This window comes from Malaya genurostris, chromosome 1, assembly GCF_030247185.1.
Source record: "Malaya genurostris strain Urasoe2022 chromosome 1, Malgen_1.1, whole genome shotgun sequence".
NCBI classification, from domain to species: Eukaryota; Metazoa; Arthropoda; class Insecta; order Diptera; family Culicidae; genus Malaya; species Malaya genurostris.
The window spans coordinates 79,137,317-79,153,625 of NC_080570.1; the positions used below are offsets into that span (position 1 = coordinate 79,137,317).

At 34.8% G+C, this 16,309-nt stretch overlaps 1 protein-coding gene across 1 annotated transcript in view; it reads left to right on the forward strand.

Moving 5' to 3' along the window:
* The first annotated feature begins 14,052 nt into the window (after nucleotides 1-14,052).
* Nucleotides 14,053-16,309, forward strand: part of LOC131440574 (hematopoietically-expressed homeobox protein HHEX) — a 41,133-nt gene continuing 38,876 nt past the window's right edge. Inside the window, exon 1 of the mRNA XM_058611972.1 lies at nucleotides 14,053-14,657. Within this exon, the coding sequence (XP_058467955.1) occupies nucleotides 14,249-14,657 (409 nt within the window). The 5' untranslated portion in view covers nucleotides 14,053-14,248. The remainder of the gene's footprint in view (nucleotides 14,658-16,309) is intronic.

Genomic DNA, 16,309 nt, shown 5'->3' on the forward strand with positions numbered 1-16,309 from the left:
GAAACGTGGTTTCGAGAAAACGCGCATTATAATTTAGGCGCTTCAGGCTAGGCTGAGCGTAATTAACGAACTAAATCCCCAAAAGTGCTCGAAATTCGCCTTTTTAACTTTCTTATTGGGCCGTATGAATAAAATGTAATAAAGTCTGTTGTTTGTAGTATCTTCTCAAAAACATAGTCCACAGAGTAAAACACGTTTGGTTTGGTTTTAATTATTCTACTTCACTTTATCAGCAAACACACGAATAGCAACCTCTGGAGCTACCTACCGAAAAATTGTAGTAAATACTACATGTTCGAACGTTGTTGTGTAGTATAGTCTCTGCTTTTGACAGGAACCTGATCTACATGTAGCATTTACTATAGAAATTCAAGCATGCTACGTTTTATTCATACGGCCCATTATGTTCTCAAATAATGTCTCTATCGATTAAACCACTAGAAACCATGTACAATCTTCTTCCAATTTTTATATAACATGCTTAGATTGAAATTTCTCCATACAGTACAATGTAAACAACCGAGCACAGAATTAAGCGATACAAAACAAGATACCTTATCCGCAGCTTTATAACAAGGTTCAAATATAGCAACAAAAATTGATTCACCGTGAGTTGCTGATAGCGAGAGCGACATTACCATTGTCAGTATATCGCTCGTGCAACTGAATTGTTATTTCCCAACACTACCATTTCAAGTGGGCGTGTACAATCGCCAGGATTGGTACCAGCTAACGACCAATCATAACATGCGTCCAATATATACCAACGAAGCAAAGAGATACTGTCGGGGAGAGAAACTGTTTCATGGTAAATATTTATGTTCAGCCCATGAAATGGTTAAATGCTACCCAGTATGATATGCTTTATTTTAAATCCGAAGTGTTTCTTCTGTGTTATCGGTGCAAATTGATTGTATTTCATCAGTTTGTTATATTGTGGCTTCGATATAGTTCATATTGTTTACATTTCCATCTGTAAATATCCATATCCATTCTAGATATTGGTTTCACCTTTGTAGCAGCTAGAATCTTATATCGGTAATGGGCATATACGAAATATGATATTTATTAACTTTTTTTTCATTTTGTTTTGTTTACTTGTGCACTTTGCATTGAACTAGTAATTGATATTATTACTCCGGATTGTCGGGCGGTTACATATAGTGTTTGACCCAGTTGTATCGGCAACATGTGCGCTCGAAATTGAGAGGGAAAACAAACAAACGACAGCGTGGTCGCGTTAGAAATCGAGTATAACAGAAACATAATCAACTGTCTTCTTTGGTGGTCTGAAATAATACCAACATGCGTCGAAAAATTCAGAGTATTTAAATTAACTATTTGGCATATTATTGCTGTTGTTTATATTCCAAAAGTAATCAAGCATAGCTTTTCGAATTCGCATTTAACTGTGCACTTTGGCACAGCATAACTTCTAACAACAAACTCTCTATCAGTCAATGCCTAACATCGATGATTAATGAAACCCACGCCTTATACAGCTCACTATTTTATTTCAATTTTATTTGGTTTTGATACCTTAAGTCATTTGATAAGAAAATAAAAAATAATATACTTTTGTTTACACGAACCATGTTTCCAAAGAATAACTCTCGCTGAAAATTATGCGATCACATTGTTGAATTACAAAATCAATCGATACATGGACTGACCAAAATATCGATCATTCGAAGCTTTTGATCTCGATGCATATGTTTGCTAGGGTAAGAATAAACACGTAGGCTTATCCAAACACGATTATCGAGACGCCACATAAAACAAACAATACGAAAAATTTTCTAAATCAGTACCAACGAGCAACAGAAGCAATGACGAAAGAGCGAAACACATGGACATGAATGAACGAGAAGAGGTTTTACGCTAGAACCTATGCAGTTCTGTAATGTAATTGAATGCGGAAAAATTGTGATGGTGATATACTTTCCGATTTGATTTATAGCTAGATTAGATAATGCACCTGAGATATACTGCAAATGCAAATTGCGATAGTTTTAAATAGATAATTATAAACCCAATTATAAGCATACCAATCAGAAACACGAAACATAATTCTTAAAATCTGTTGCTCCAATTGACATTTTGGCAACCATTGATATTTTAGTATTATAATATTTTAGATTTTAAAGATTAGAATTTTATTAGTTTACCATGTTTCTCCTTTCTGATTTACCAAAATAGCTTAACAGCCTTTATTCAGATTTACTTATTCTATTGTTACTCGGCTGTTAAAATTACTGTCTTCAATGACAATAAGTTGAGTATATCAACATCGAACATTCCGGAAATGTTTCTCAAACTTGAATATTCATAAAGTCTCGTAGATTTTTTTTTGTATTTTTCGCATAGCGGTTTGTCAGTGTTTTGAATTTACACTTTGATTGTCTTAAAATTCAACTGATTAACTTTATTTGGGTATTCATGTTCAACTAAATTTTCTGATTTTGCTAATGACTGCTCTCATAAGAGAAAAAGGACTGTGAGAGTATAGAATATAGTTTACATTGATGCACAGATTCAAAATTGTTTTTGCCTTTCTCATATAGAAAAGTTATGCAATCACTTGAAAAACCGAGTAGTGAAAATTGGCCCGGAGGGCCAAGTGTCATATACCATTCGACTCAGTTCATCGAGCTGAGCAATGTCTGTGTGTGTATGTATGTGTGTGTGTGTGCGTGTCAAATATTCTCACTAGGTTTTCTCGGAGATGGCTGAACCGATTTTGACAAACTTAGATTCAAATGACAGGTCTCGTGGTCCCATACGGAATTCCTGAATTTCATCCGGATCCGACATCCGGTTCCGGAGTTATAGGGTAAAGTGTGTTACATATTGTACATCGTCACTTAAATTATTTTCGGATGCAACAAACATTTAAATCGTAATTTAGAGTGCGTACTAGAAGAGTTTGTGTGTCATGTTAGTTGGTGGCTGTACGAATCGACTTTGATTATACCGGTTCTCGGGATCCGGTGCCGGAAGTGCATATAATAGTGAACCCATTTCGTTTTCTTAAGGATGACTTACTCAATCAAAGCACTGTTTTATTCAAGGGGAGAGGTGGGTGTCCAAAAGGCGAAAAGGCGCCTCATCCACTATATTGACAATGTAAAACGAATTCTGACAGGCTCGTGCGCAGAAATCATTAAAAGGGGGGGGGGGGGGGGGGGGGCAATTTTGTCGAACATTTTTTAGCGAAAACGATAAAAGAAATAGTTCCCCTGCATGTGAGTATTAGGCTTTACTCTAACGAAAAGATGCGCGTTATTGAGAGCGTTGGTAGTCGGTACTTCGGGCACGCACTATACAAATGCGTAACATCGATGACTGCATTTCCAGTAACACTTGACAGAAAGTGGGAAGGCACTAAAATTTGAAAAAGAAAGTTGCGTCATCCACAATATTGAAACTGTAAAAATAAAATCTGAAAACGTAGTATGAAATGTCAAGTTATTTGAACTTTAATGTAATAAATACTCCATTGTTCATGAAACTTAATTTAAAAAAAATTCCCCCCCCCCCCCCCCTGCGCACGGGCCTGCTCGATTCATGTCAGCTCATCATCTCATGTATTAGAACCCAACCGATGGTAAAATATGTTATCTCTCTTCAAAGCATTTGTGCGTCTACTTCGAATTTTTGCGTAGCTTCAACAGAAGTATTGAACTTTTGCCTTTCTCTAAAAAACCGACTTTTGATCGCAACCCCGAAAACCCCTAATGCTATATACGATTCGACTCAGTACGAAGAGCTCACTCTATTTTTCCGGATATCGTTCAACCGTTTCTAAACGTACAGGATAATTTTTTGGCTAGGTGCTAACATCCTACTAACACTAAGAATACACACCAATCATTTTAATGACAAACAATAAGTTATATTAGATTTTTTTGTTTAGAATACGTGTTTTCGATTGTTTAGAATCAAGTTTGAATTGTTTAAACGGCACAAATCAACAAAAATCCAAGCTATTTGATTTTTATGTCTAAATATCTCAAAAACGGCCACTTCTAGGAAACTACGTGCGAGTAGCTGGGACACTACTCGAGTCCCGTCGAATCTCGGAGAGGGCTACGGTATGATGATGGAACCTATTATCTCTTGTTTAATATTACTTTGAATGTGATTCGTGATTCGAAAAGCGAGGATCGACACGATCTCCCGAAAGTCCGCTTTTTGACTTCGCTGACGACGTTCATATCGTGACACGTATCTTTGAGAAGATTATGGAAACATACATCGGACTGAAAGCCGAAGATAGAAGTATCGAACTGATTATAAATGCATCGAATACAAAATACATGAGAGGAAGAAACTTTAAAGGAGAAACGCTACGTTTCTCACCACGAATATTAATAGACGGTAACGACATCGAAGTGGTTGATGGGTTCGTGTATTTGGGTTTACTGATGACCGCCGATAATGATACCAACGGAGAAATTCAAAGGCGTATTTGTGCAGAAAGTCGTGCATTCTTTGGACTCAGAAAAACTCTTCGATCGAGTAAAGTACGCCACCGAACGAAAATGTTCTTTTCTATCGCCGCGAGACCTAGACTATGTTGGCAGAAGACCTACGCGCCCTAAGTGTTTTCGAAAGAAAGGTACTGCGAACCATTTATGATGGAGAGCAGACGGAACATGGAGACGGCGTCGAGCGCAACGTTTTAAGGGGGCGGCAAACCAATCCTTGGGACCTTTTTTGCTCATCCAAGTCATCTTTCCGGAGATGAAGTTCAGTTCTTTTTGCTCATTAAACAAACGATGTGGGCGGCAAATCTTATTTCGCCCCGGGCGTAAAATTTCCTCGGTACGCCACTGCCCGACCATTTCTACTGGGCATGTCATCAAGATGTCGGATGGCCACCCAGTAGCTTGTTCCGGGATTCCAATACATACACACGCCGGCAGCTCAGTCATCGCCGATGAGGAAAAAAACGTCCCGGATAGTCCCGGATGGTCCCGTCCCGGTATAGTGCGAACAGGCTATAAAAATGGTTTTTGATTCTGATCCGAAGAAAAACAGGAACACTGCGAACAAAGTGGATCGATGAAATGGAGAAGTATTCGGCCTTGAGTAGCTTGCGAAAAGCGACTTGCATTATACTTTTTTTTCATTGTGTTAATTTTTGAGACAAAATCAGGTAAAAAAATAAAAAAAATCCAGTAATTTCCAGATCGATTCGGGTAGTTCACATAGGTGTGCTTCAACGCGAGTACGGTTTAGCGATTGCGTCTCTAATTTGATCATATCTGTGGAACCGGTAGTGCCCGCCGCAATCGATTCACACTTGACTCAACACCACATTGTAGCTTTCAAACAAATCTAAGTTTGTATAAATCGGTTGAACCATCAACAACCATCAATTGTTCGAAATGAGAAATGCGTTATACTAATGACATCACTCATCAGATTACATATCCGGCACTGGAGGTGCGCGTCGTATGCCATTCATATATGATAAATAACCCAACAGCAGCTTTCAAACGAGCCTAAGCTTGCTCGAATTGGATCAGCTATCTCCGAGCAAATAGAGCGAATAAAAAAAAACATACGTATGTCACTTCTTCGATTATATTGCTGGAATTGGAAGTGTTAGTCATTTGATCCTCGAACTTGATAAAGGGCTCTAAGGTTGTTGAAATCGGATCAGCCTTCTCCGAGGATTTAGTGTAGGAAAATCACATACATACACATACATACACATACATACACAGGCAGATATGTTTCGAACTAGTCGAATTAAGTAGAGTGATATATAACACAAGTGATCCCCAGAACAAATGAAATCAAAAGGCCGCAATAATATATTCTTTCTATAGAGAGAAATGCAAAATGTTCCTCCGGTCAAATGACCCGGTTGTAGTGAAATCGGTTTACGTCAAGTGTTACTTAAAATATACAAATCACAAAATAATAAAAATAGAGTACTAACTATACACTGATGAAAGAGAAAAAGTCAAATAAAATTCGTAAAAACAATTAGATGATACGTGTATTTCTAATACTAAACTTCAAAACCGTCCATCTGACCCGTCAAGGATCTTTAGTGTTGAAAACATTTAAAGAGATGTTTCTTTCAAGTTTTAAACATCGATTATAATTTAAATATTTGAAAAAGTATTATGTACCTAATCCTTTATCTTCGTTTTGGACACGATTTATTTACAATTTACAATTACAGAGTTACATTGATTTGTAAATACATCCGCCCTTTTCAAAATCAATCTCAAGTCGAACGGATCTCGCTACGCGTGCAGAACTAATGTTTTGTCATACTGAGAACATGTTTAAAGTTCCATCCGAATCGAAGTCTGAAAAATTTGATGACTGCTATTTTACTATACAGAAATAGAACCAAAAAAGCATGAAATTCTCTTTACTAAACGTTGAGAAACACAAATTCGGTTATGTGCTCTTAGCATAAAATCAGGATTACCCCTGAATGGCCACAAACTGAATCGGTCAGTAAGTCGAAATCTACTTACGTTCGAAACGTTTCGTTCCACTATGACCCTCCGAGGATCTGTTCGAAAGTTGGTTTTTTTCCAGCTAGTCTATATCCTTTCTATAGAGAGAGGCAAAAAGATGCAACTCAACTAGAGTTTGAACTTTAGTCTGTTTAGCGGTTCAAATTTACAAGGCGTATCAGTTCAACAAAAACTGTTATGTATAGACGAGTCAAAGACGAACCGTAAAGAAAAACAGAACAAAACATGCAAATTCCGTTCTTAGGAACATTTGTAGATGTAAGTTTAAAGGTAAGAAACACAACACGGCTGACATATTGAACAACTCCCGAGGTAGGTTGTAAAAAAATTATCCGATGTCATCCGAAATTGAATTCTGATATCGGTTCTGGGCCATGTTAATTTTAAATCGTACAATATTACTGGTAGTAAATTTGAATAAACTGCGACGCCACATTTATGTTCATATTATAAGACGAAAAACGTAAGATTTTTTCGAACTGCATAGCTCTTAATAAACATAAGAGTCGAATATTTAATCCCAAAAATATAACCTTTGCAAGAAATTGTATCTGATAATCAAAATATATTTTCTGAAGTCAATCCTCCAATGATCTAAACAGAATCATAGAAACATGTTATTAGATTCACCATGATATTTTGCAGATTACTCGACTTTAAATGCGACATGAAATCATTGCGAATGGAACAATGCTGGGTTTTGAAAATTCCATCATATGTAGACTAAGGGCACCTGAAGAGTTCTTTTTTCTGTGTACATATTGTTAAGTTATTTTAAGATCATACTAACATTTATTTCGCACAATATAATAATATCAGCGGATAAACTGGCTTTCTATACATAAAATGCAAAACCGCTGTGCTTTTATTTGTTTGAAAACTGAAGATTGCATCACCACCAGAAGACCGTACGTATTGCGCTGGGTGATCTTTTTCAAAAAATAATATATATATTTCGCTTGAGAAAACAAAATGTGACACAAAATCAATTAACAAAGATAAATAAGTAAATATTATTTTACTAATAGGAGGTCCATCTGGGTCATGCATAGTGAAACGAAACTCAATTTCACTGCAACCAAATCGAACACAGGATGGAGATGAGTTTAATCAGTTTCCCTCGTATGTCAGCGTGAATGAGAGCTAATGTGTGAATTGTTTTTGTTTCAAATATTAAGGGGACGGGGTAAGATTCTTTTACTTTCACACTGTGAAATCACCTATAACTATATGGGTTGTCTTACGGGTTATTTGCGTTTGTTTTCTTTTCGTGCAGAGATCGAGTTTGAAGTGAAAAAGAAGTGTCTTGTTGTCTCGGCTTGAGCATATGGATCTCGTCGACGGTGAATTTTGACATACGTTTTGACAAGAATTCATAGATATTTTTGCATCAATGATACAGTGATTCAAAAAACAATCGTTATTATTCTGAACGAATTGCAGATGTTTTCTCTACTATGCAATTTAAAACGAACTATGGAATATACTCTCGAAACAGTGTTTTTTTCACAAAAATTATATTCGACGAAATTTTAAAAGATATCAATATATATAACGAAAATTTCAAACAATATAGATAACTTTTTAGGTAAGGACAAAAAATCAATTCGATAAGTCGAAATTTCTTTATTTGACACAATTGAATAAATAGTGCTTAATGTTAAGAGTATAGTATAGTATATTAAAAGTCGTATGTCACTATGATTATTCGTGAAATGTTACCGCTTTGTATCACACACTTGATATATAACTAATAAACAGTATGTACACTATGATGACGTATGTATATGATGACGATTTTCAATGTAAATAATGTATATGATGACAGTATATTAACTGAAAAAAATTTCACATTTTAGAAATCTTATTATTTATTTTTTATTAAGAATTCCAACAGACTTGAAACCTTCTTTTCTTTTGTATCAAAAGATTACATCTGTCCAAATGATATTTCATAATGACACTCTTGCTACAATGCCATCTATCTACGAGTTATAAAACTAGTGGGAAAAGAATCTAATGAAAAGGTGTGTAATAGTATTATGAGATGAATGAAAATCGATGAATTATGAGATGAATGAAAGCTTTTGCACGATGAATTCGAAGAGAAAGATTGAGCCACAAATTCTATGGAAAGAAACCCATTACCATTATCATGATTAAAATAACCATGAAACCTATTCATTTACCTTCCCATGAAATCATGGTATCTGTGATCAAAATGATCCAAACCATGAGCAGAGTTATTGGCAATCCTTCAAGGTCATAATATGCGTTACTTATGGAATGTGTTTTATTAGAAATTCGTAACTCCAATTTTCTAAAAGTAACGTAATATTTTGGAAAAATACATTTGAAAGTATTTTTAGGTTTTTTATTTTAAAATTAAAATATAGTTCCAAAAGCTATCGAACGCCGTAGAATGTATTTAATTATAAATTAAGACACCATCAAATATAATTCATAAAAACTACTTCGCCTAACCGCATTGTTTACTGTTCATAGAAATAACATAGGCTGTATTGAAACACAAATATTTTTTCTGTATGATAATATGATTTTTTTTTCATATTATTTTACAAATGATATGAAAACAAAAATTTAAAGCTGTACCGCGTTTTCCAACAAAAATTTTTGAAAGATTTTAATATAAACCATGTTTTAAAAAGGTTTGATTCACATCGTTTTCATTCGTTTGACTGGACTCTCAAATACCTGTGCAAAAAGATATGGAAGCATACCCGGAGCAATGAACGGAAAACTGTTCAGAGAGTTATTTTGAGTGCGTTGTTCAAAATATCAATAGTCTAATACATAAAATGATTCAGACATACCCAGCCCACCCGGATTCGAATCGGAATTTTACCGTGTTGGTCGATGGATGCCAAAATTTAGCCGTTGTAGGAGATCTATGCAATTAATTCAAGATTTGATAAGGCCGCTTTGAAAGCATCACTGCGAACATGTAGCAAATCGAGATAGATGAGCCTTTTAGTCGGTTTTGGTAACTTGGAAGATTCGATGTATCTCTCCATGGTATCCCAATCAATAAAACTCCCAGATTCCTAAATGATGGCTTCCGTTTTAGAATCGCTTGCAAAATAGTGTAGTTATACGTGATCGTGGTTCGTTTAAATCAGGGGTTCCCAAACTATTTTGGGTCATGGACCCCTATACTAAGATTAACTTAGGCCTCAGACCCCCATTAACAAACTCCTTAAAAAAATTCAATTTCTTGCTTTTTTAATATTGATGTAAAATACTTACCAATTTCTGCGGATGGTCAAATAAACACAACTTTTTAGCGTAAATATTTCACATAACAACTTATATCAAACAATAGGGGGTCGATTTCTAGACCTCGTCGACCCCCATAGTCAGCTTTCGTTTACGTCGACCCCCGCAAAAAGGATATCGACCCCAAGGGGTCTATATCGACCACTTTGGGAACCCCTGGTTTAAATAAAAAGGAGATGGCAGAGAATTTTGAGGCATTCAGCACCATACTGTTATCGTTGCACCTGTTAGAATAGTTTAAAGTCATCGTCTAATGATAGCTTCATACATTGCAATGAACAGAGCCCTGAAGAACTTTCGCTGATGTACACCCGAAAGTGGCAAAAGTGAAAATTAAATATCAAATCAGCCTTCAGCGGGAGCAAAAGGTTCTTTTGTTTCGATTATAGAGGTTTTAACCTTAAGGTCATTCGTCTCTTCGGACCAGAAAAACTTTGTGACCATGGGGACGGGTGTAGCGTAATGGGTAAGTCGATGCCTTTCACGCAGCCCACCTGGGTTCGATTCCCAACCCCGCACATAGGGTCAGAAAGTTTTTCTGGCCCGAAGAGGCGAATGACCTAAAGGTTAAAACCTCTATTATCGAACAAAAAACTACTGAATATGCCCTCAATATGGGAGATCTATATTAGAACTGGATCAAACGTATCTCCTGCAAACCGTATCTCGTTTCGGACTGGAATTGTATCGGTAATTTCGAGCATTACTTAGCTCTTAGGACACGCGACTCGGACGCCCTGTCGGTCGGCTAGCTTGCTTCCTTCCTACAAAGAGGAAAACCGGAACCTTCTCCAGCAAAGTCTCAGAAGGCCGGACAGCATCTGGAGGATGGTCTTTGTTCGAGAGTGGCGCATAAATCACCCGCTTGCACACCTCGGAGGCACGTTCTGGCGGACCAGTTATAAACGAAACTCAAATGTTACGAATGGATGAATTGTTGCAATGATGATCTTGAAGAACGAATGAATAATTCTCAGAAAAAGAATGAATAATTCTCGGAAAAACTACTTCTCTTCTCCATCAGTTAAAGAAGATTTTGTGTCTTTCAAAATTTGAGATTGTTTTTTTGTATATAATCATGAGTTAAAAGTTTTTCTAGTTATTCTGCAAAATCATCAACTGGTTTTGTTATGATTTCTAGATTGCATCTATCAAACGGGTCGTCAAATGGTGAGATAACAAAGTCCTCACAAGTCCCTATCTCATGCCTCCCCGTGTGTCTATGATGACATTTGGTCAATAGAACGGCGTCGACTGGGTGCTATCGCCTTTTACGTTAGTAGCAGAATGAGAGGGTGCGAAATGGTTTGTAGTTTGAAGTCCATCCTAAAGGGCAATATTTATCATAGTATATTGAAACATGTGGTTCTGTTGTTTGTTGCATTATTTGTTATGTATTGAATTATATTACATTGTATTATATATTGTTGTTATTAGTATTATAATCATTATTATTGTAATTATAATTATTATTATTATTATTATTATTATTATAATTATTATTATTATTATTATTATTATTATTATTATTATTATTATTATTATTATTATTATTATTATTATTATTATTATTATTATTATTATTATTATTAATATTATTATTATTATTATTATTATTATTATTATTATTAGAAAAGAAATAATCTATTTTCTGCAGACTGCAGTACTGCGACGAAATAAGAGCATAACTTAAACTGCGACATCAACTGTTATACATTGTATCATGGCATATTATTTCATACATTATCTTCTGTTATGTTACATGATGTTGTATGGTATTATACTGCATTGCATTATATCATATATACTGTATTATATTATATTATATTATATTATATTATGTTATATTATATTATATTATATTATATTATATTATATTATATTATATTATATTATATTATATTATATTATATTATATTATATTATATTATATTATATTATATTATATTATATTATATTATATTATATTATATTATTTTATATTATGTTACATCACAGAGTATTTTCGCAGAGTAGTATATTTTGATTATTTTCGCAAATCAATAACATTGTTCGAGTTGATTCAACTATTTGCAATGTCTAAAACAAATATAACCGATTTATTTTTCAACTAACAGAATTTTGTTTCAATAACAACACCAGTTATTTCAACTAAAATATTTGTTGAAATTGAAAGGTATGTGTCCTCACTAATTGACAGCATTTTTTTTTTCAAACAGTTAAATTAGTTGTTTCAACCATCGTTTCTGCTAATCGAAAAACAAAAATGACAGTTTAGTTAAAACAACAATCGATTAATTGTACCAAATTTTAACCAACCGAATTCAGAAAATCAACTAATATTCTGGTTGAAATGGGATCGCGGGTGGTTCCGTGTGGTAATGCCTTGAACTGATGGTGGCTTCACACCTACATACATACATTTCTAGATTGCATCTATCAATAGTTATCCATTGTTCAACAGAGATCTCATTTACAATCTTCTGCTTAAGTTCCTCTAACAAGTTTCCTCAAGAACTGAAGAGGTTGGACATTTCTTGCATTCGCGGAGATAACAATCCTTTGTTGTTACCGGTGAATTACGCAGTAATTTTTCAGAAGGCGCTTTACAATCAATTTGAAAGGAGTATTTTTTGAGGCTGTGAAGCATTAAGTCAACATTTTCTTGAATTATTCAAACACATACATTATGACAACCTAAAGTTTACAATGGTTTGGTCTTAACGCCGCAAATGCAAATGGTGTTTACTGACCTCTTCGAATCGATGAAAAAATTTCTCTTTGAATTGAAAGCAAAAGCCTGAACTGGTTCACGTCCAATATTAGTTCTGACAGAAACGTAATCTCCTTCTCCTGGCATAGTACTACTTATATCATCGTCGTTGACGAACTGCAATACTTCACGTTTAATATCGGGATCCAATGGACGGCAACATTTTTGTTAGGAACAGGCAATACTTCTTGCTCTTTAATAAATTTTTCTACCAGTGAGACCATGTGCTTTTATAGTTGGATGTAGGTAATCTTCTATAACATAAGTAAACTTTTATACCTAAAAATAGATATTTTTTCAATATGGCGGTTACTCCACTGTTGAGCCTGCGATTTTTCTTCGATTTTGTTTTCAAGATATCTCGAAAACAGCTGCTCGCATCGTCTGAGGATTACAAAAATTATAAATTTTAAAATATAAGATATTTATTTTCAGTGTATAGTTTTTTAGAATGTTCAATTGATTACCTACAACCTATCCTTAGACATACTTTTGTAAAAGCTATAGATTTCTAGTTATAATTGTTTGAAAATATAATGGCTAAAAGCACATAGCCCTTTTCAAAAATTAGTCTTGAGTGAAAAAAATCTTTCGACCAGTGAAAAATACTTGATTTGCTATAACGATGACACATGCAAAGTTTCATGCAAATCGAAGGGGGTCATGCCAACAGTCAGCCTATTCCACATGGAATTGCTTTATAGTCTCTTTTTAGTGAACTCCGAACTTCAGTAAATCATTTCTCGAAAATTCCACTTATAATATTGATATCAAAAATACGTATCGAATATTTTTCAGTTTAAAACCTAAAGAAATAGTTAGACGAAAAAAAGATTGATGGCCATATAAATTAATTATCAAAATATCGCAACGAATAACGCTCCTATTTAATTATGTATTTTCCATCGGAAACTATTGGCCGAAAATAACAAGCATCTATTCAAATATTTCTCTTGTAAAAAACACTTGCGTTACTCACGAACATTATCTGGCTAAAACTTTAGCCAAGTTATTCATCATAAAAGGATAGCCGCAATCATAAACAGAATGATAAGTCCAATAAAAATATTATTTCGATTCATCCTATGACTACTTAAACATCATTGCACTCCGTGCAATTTCCTGAAGGTTAATTGTTGGTAGTTTCTTGTGCCTAAACGTATGTATGAAAATGCACAATTAATTACATTTTTGTTTATGATAAGACCATATTGAAACACTAAGCAATGACAACATCCACCAATATCAGAAGAATTAAGTTATTTGAACAAATGTTCGAAAGTACGACTTTTTAGAATGCCACTTATCAATGCAGGGTACCATTCCATCAATGTATTGGGCTTTATCGTCATACAGTCACTAGGTTTATTTATCCTTATCACCCAAAATTCGATTCCTAATAAATGGTTTAATATATACGAAAGAAACTGATAAAACGCAGTTAGTCACAGCGAGATATCGAACGAGTTGAAACACTTTATTTTGTAGTTTGCTATAAAAAGCTGGATAGGAAGGATAGGTTTTGATACGATTCTTTTTAAATTGCTTTATCAAACTGTGTTACATACTAATATGATTGCTAAGTGAACTCAAAAGGTAGTTATTCATAAGAAAGTGATTTCTATACAAAACAGTGCATTTACCGTTGATTTTGTGGTCGTGTTCATCAATGGAAATGGGATCATCAAAACGAAAATCGTCTTTTAGGATCGACGATATTCTACATCATCAAGCAGAACAGCAACAGATTCTGCTACACCATCAACATCAGCTGGTTCAGAGCAGTGTTTTAAAACAGCTATCGGATTTGAATACATGTCAGAATAATTCCTCGACCCCCTCATCGACATCCACAGAGTATTGCAGTAGTGGTCCCAAGTCACCACCAGGATCTCCATTTGTTCAGAGCGGACAAGACTCACCAAAGAAACCTACTGCTATGTATCCAAATCTTTTGGAAATTCAGAAAAATAGCTTTCCTATGCATTTGCCATTCGCTGTTCCTACATTCAATTCAGCACTTAATCCTGCACTAAACGCCGCTTATTTAGAACACTATGCTAACGTACTAAATAAAGGTGAGTTATAAATGTACATAACCTGTGAAGTTTTTTTTTTAAATAATATGTTACATGCTGAATTTATATGCGATATTACAAACTGATGTGTTTATAATGAGAATTGGTGAAATTGCGTGTTGCTTTTAGTTTTTTCAATGGCGAAGTACCTTCTAGATGTATTTTTGAAGTTTTGCGGACTTCAAGTGATTATTTTAATGTAGCAAGTGTTAATATGCAAATATTAAATCAAACTTGATTTAGATGAATAATGACGTCAGTGCATGAGTAGTAAACTATGGAATGACGTGAAACTTAGAGTTTGGATCACTAATCAATAAGCTCGAAAGATTCATTACGAGATATTATATGTTTGAAAGCCGACCAGGAAAGATTCCTAGATTCAGTAAAACCGTTTAATTTTTAAAACTTCGTTTTCTTCGCACAATGCTATTACGGGTTAAACATTCTATATTTTCGAAACAAGCATTGGGAGAATCTAGATAAACTCTAAATGCAGTCAACAATAACAACACAAGAACATAAGACCATTCACTTGAATATTGATGAAAATAATAGTTGAGGTATTCTAGTTTTGAAACTGTACCAAAAGGATGTGATTCGTCTACTTCGACAGTACTTTAAATTGCCCGATTGCGCCATTTATTTATTGACAGGAGAGTGATGCAGCTACCTGTGCACATGTGTCGTGCGATAAGTATCATCATGTTTATGGCATGAAACAGAGTCACAAAACACAATCCAAAGCATAAAAATACGTTCAGAGCTAATCCCACTAGCGCAATATCGATGCGAACTAACAAGCTTATTCGGGGGTTATTTTTCTTTGAACATTCCACCAGTCAAAGGAAGCCGCCACCAAAAATAAGTGGTAATCTTTCAATTGCAAGATTTATGAACACTGTGTATATCAAAGCGATTCGATGGCGTTGATTTACAATCATCGGGCTACAGTTGTGATATTGATTCACATACCGTCGACAGAAGTTGTCGACAGTATATTTGTTTTTGATAAGTTCAAAGTGATTTCAACTGCTACCAGTCAGCGCTGTTCAATCAACTTGGTCGGTCTGATTTTTAGGGACCAAGGGTTACAGTGCATGATCGATGCTGTAAAAGGATGCAAGCTCGTAGATTTTTCGATAAACTAAAAACTATATTTGGTAAAAAGTGATCAAATAATAGTACACTAAAGTTAATTTTTGCACGTTTGTAACACGGATTCTGGAATTAGCAAGGTTTTTATTGACATGCTTTTCGCAATTCACACGGTTTCTCTCTAAATTTAAAAATTCAATGTAAAATAATGTGAAACCGGCTGTATGCCAGAAATCGATTATGAGGGATCATTTATTAAAAGGTTTACAAGTTCACAGAAAATCTTTCATTATCTATCCACGGAAGTATTGACTATCGTCCCATGAAATGTTGATAAAGTTGTGATCTTCCAGTCGGTGTTGAACAGTCGTTCGCACCGCACGCGTATAGCTCTTGGCTCCTGGAAATTTTTTCTGGCTACCTAGAGTTTCATTGATTCAAGGCTTCAGTCTTTTTCAAGGCTACCTGAATCACTAACTGTCTTTTTAAAGACTAACAATTAGTCAGCCTTTCTCAAGGCTATACGAAGAGTGATATTCTAATATAATAAGTCT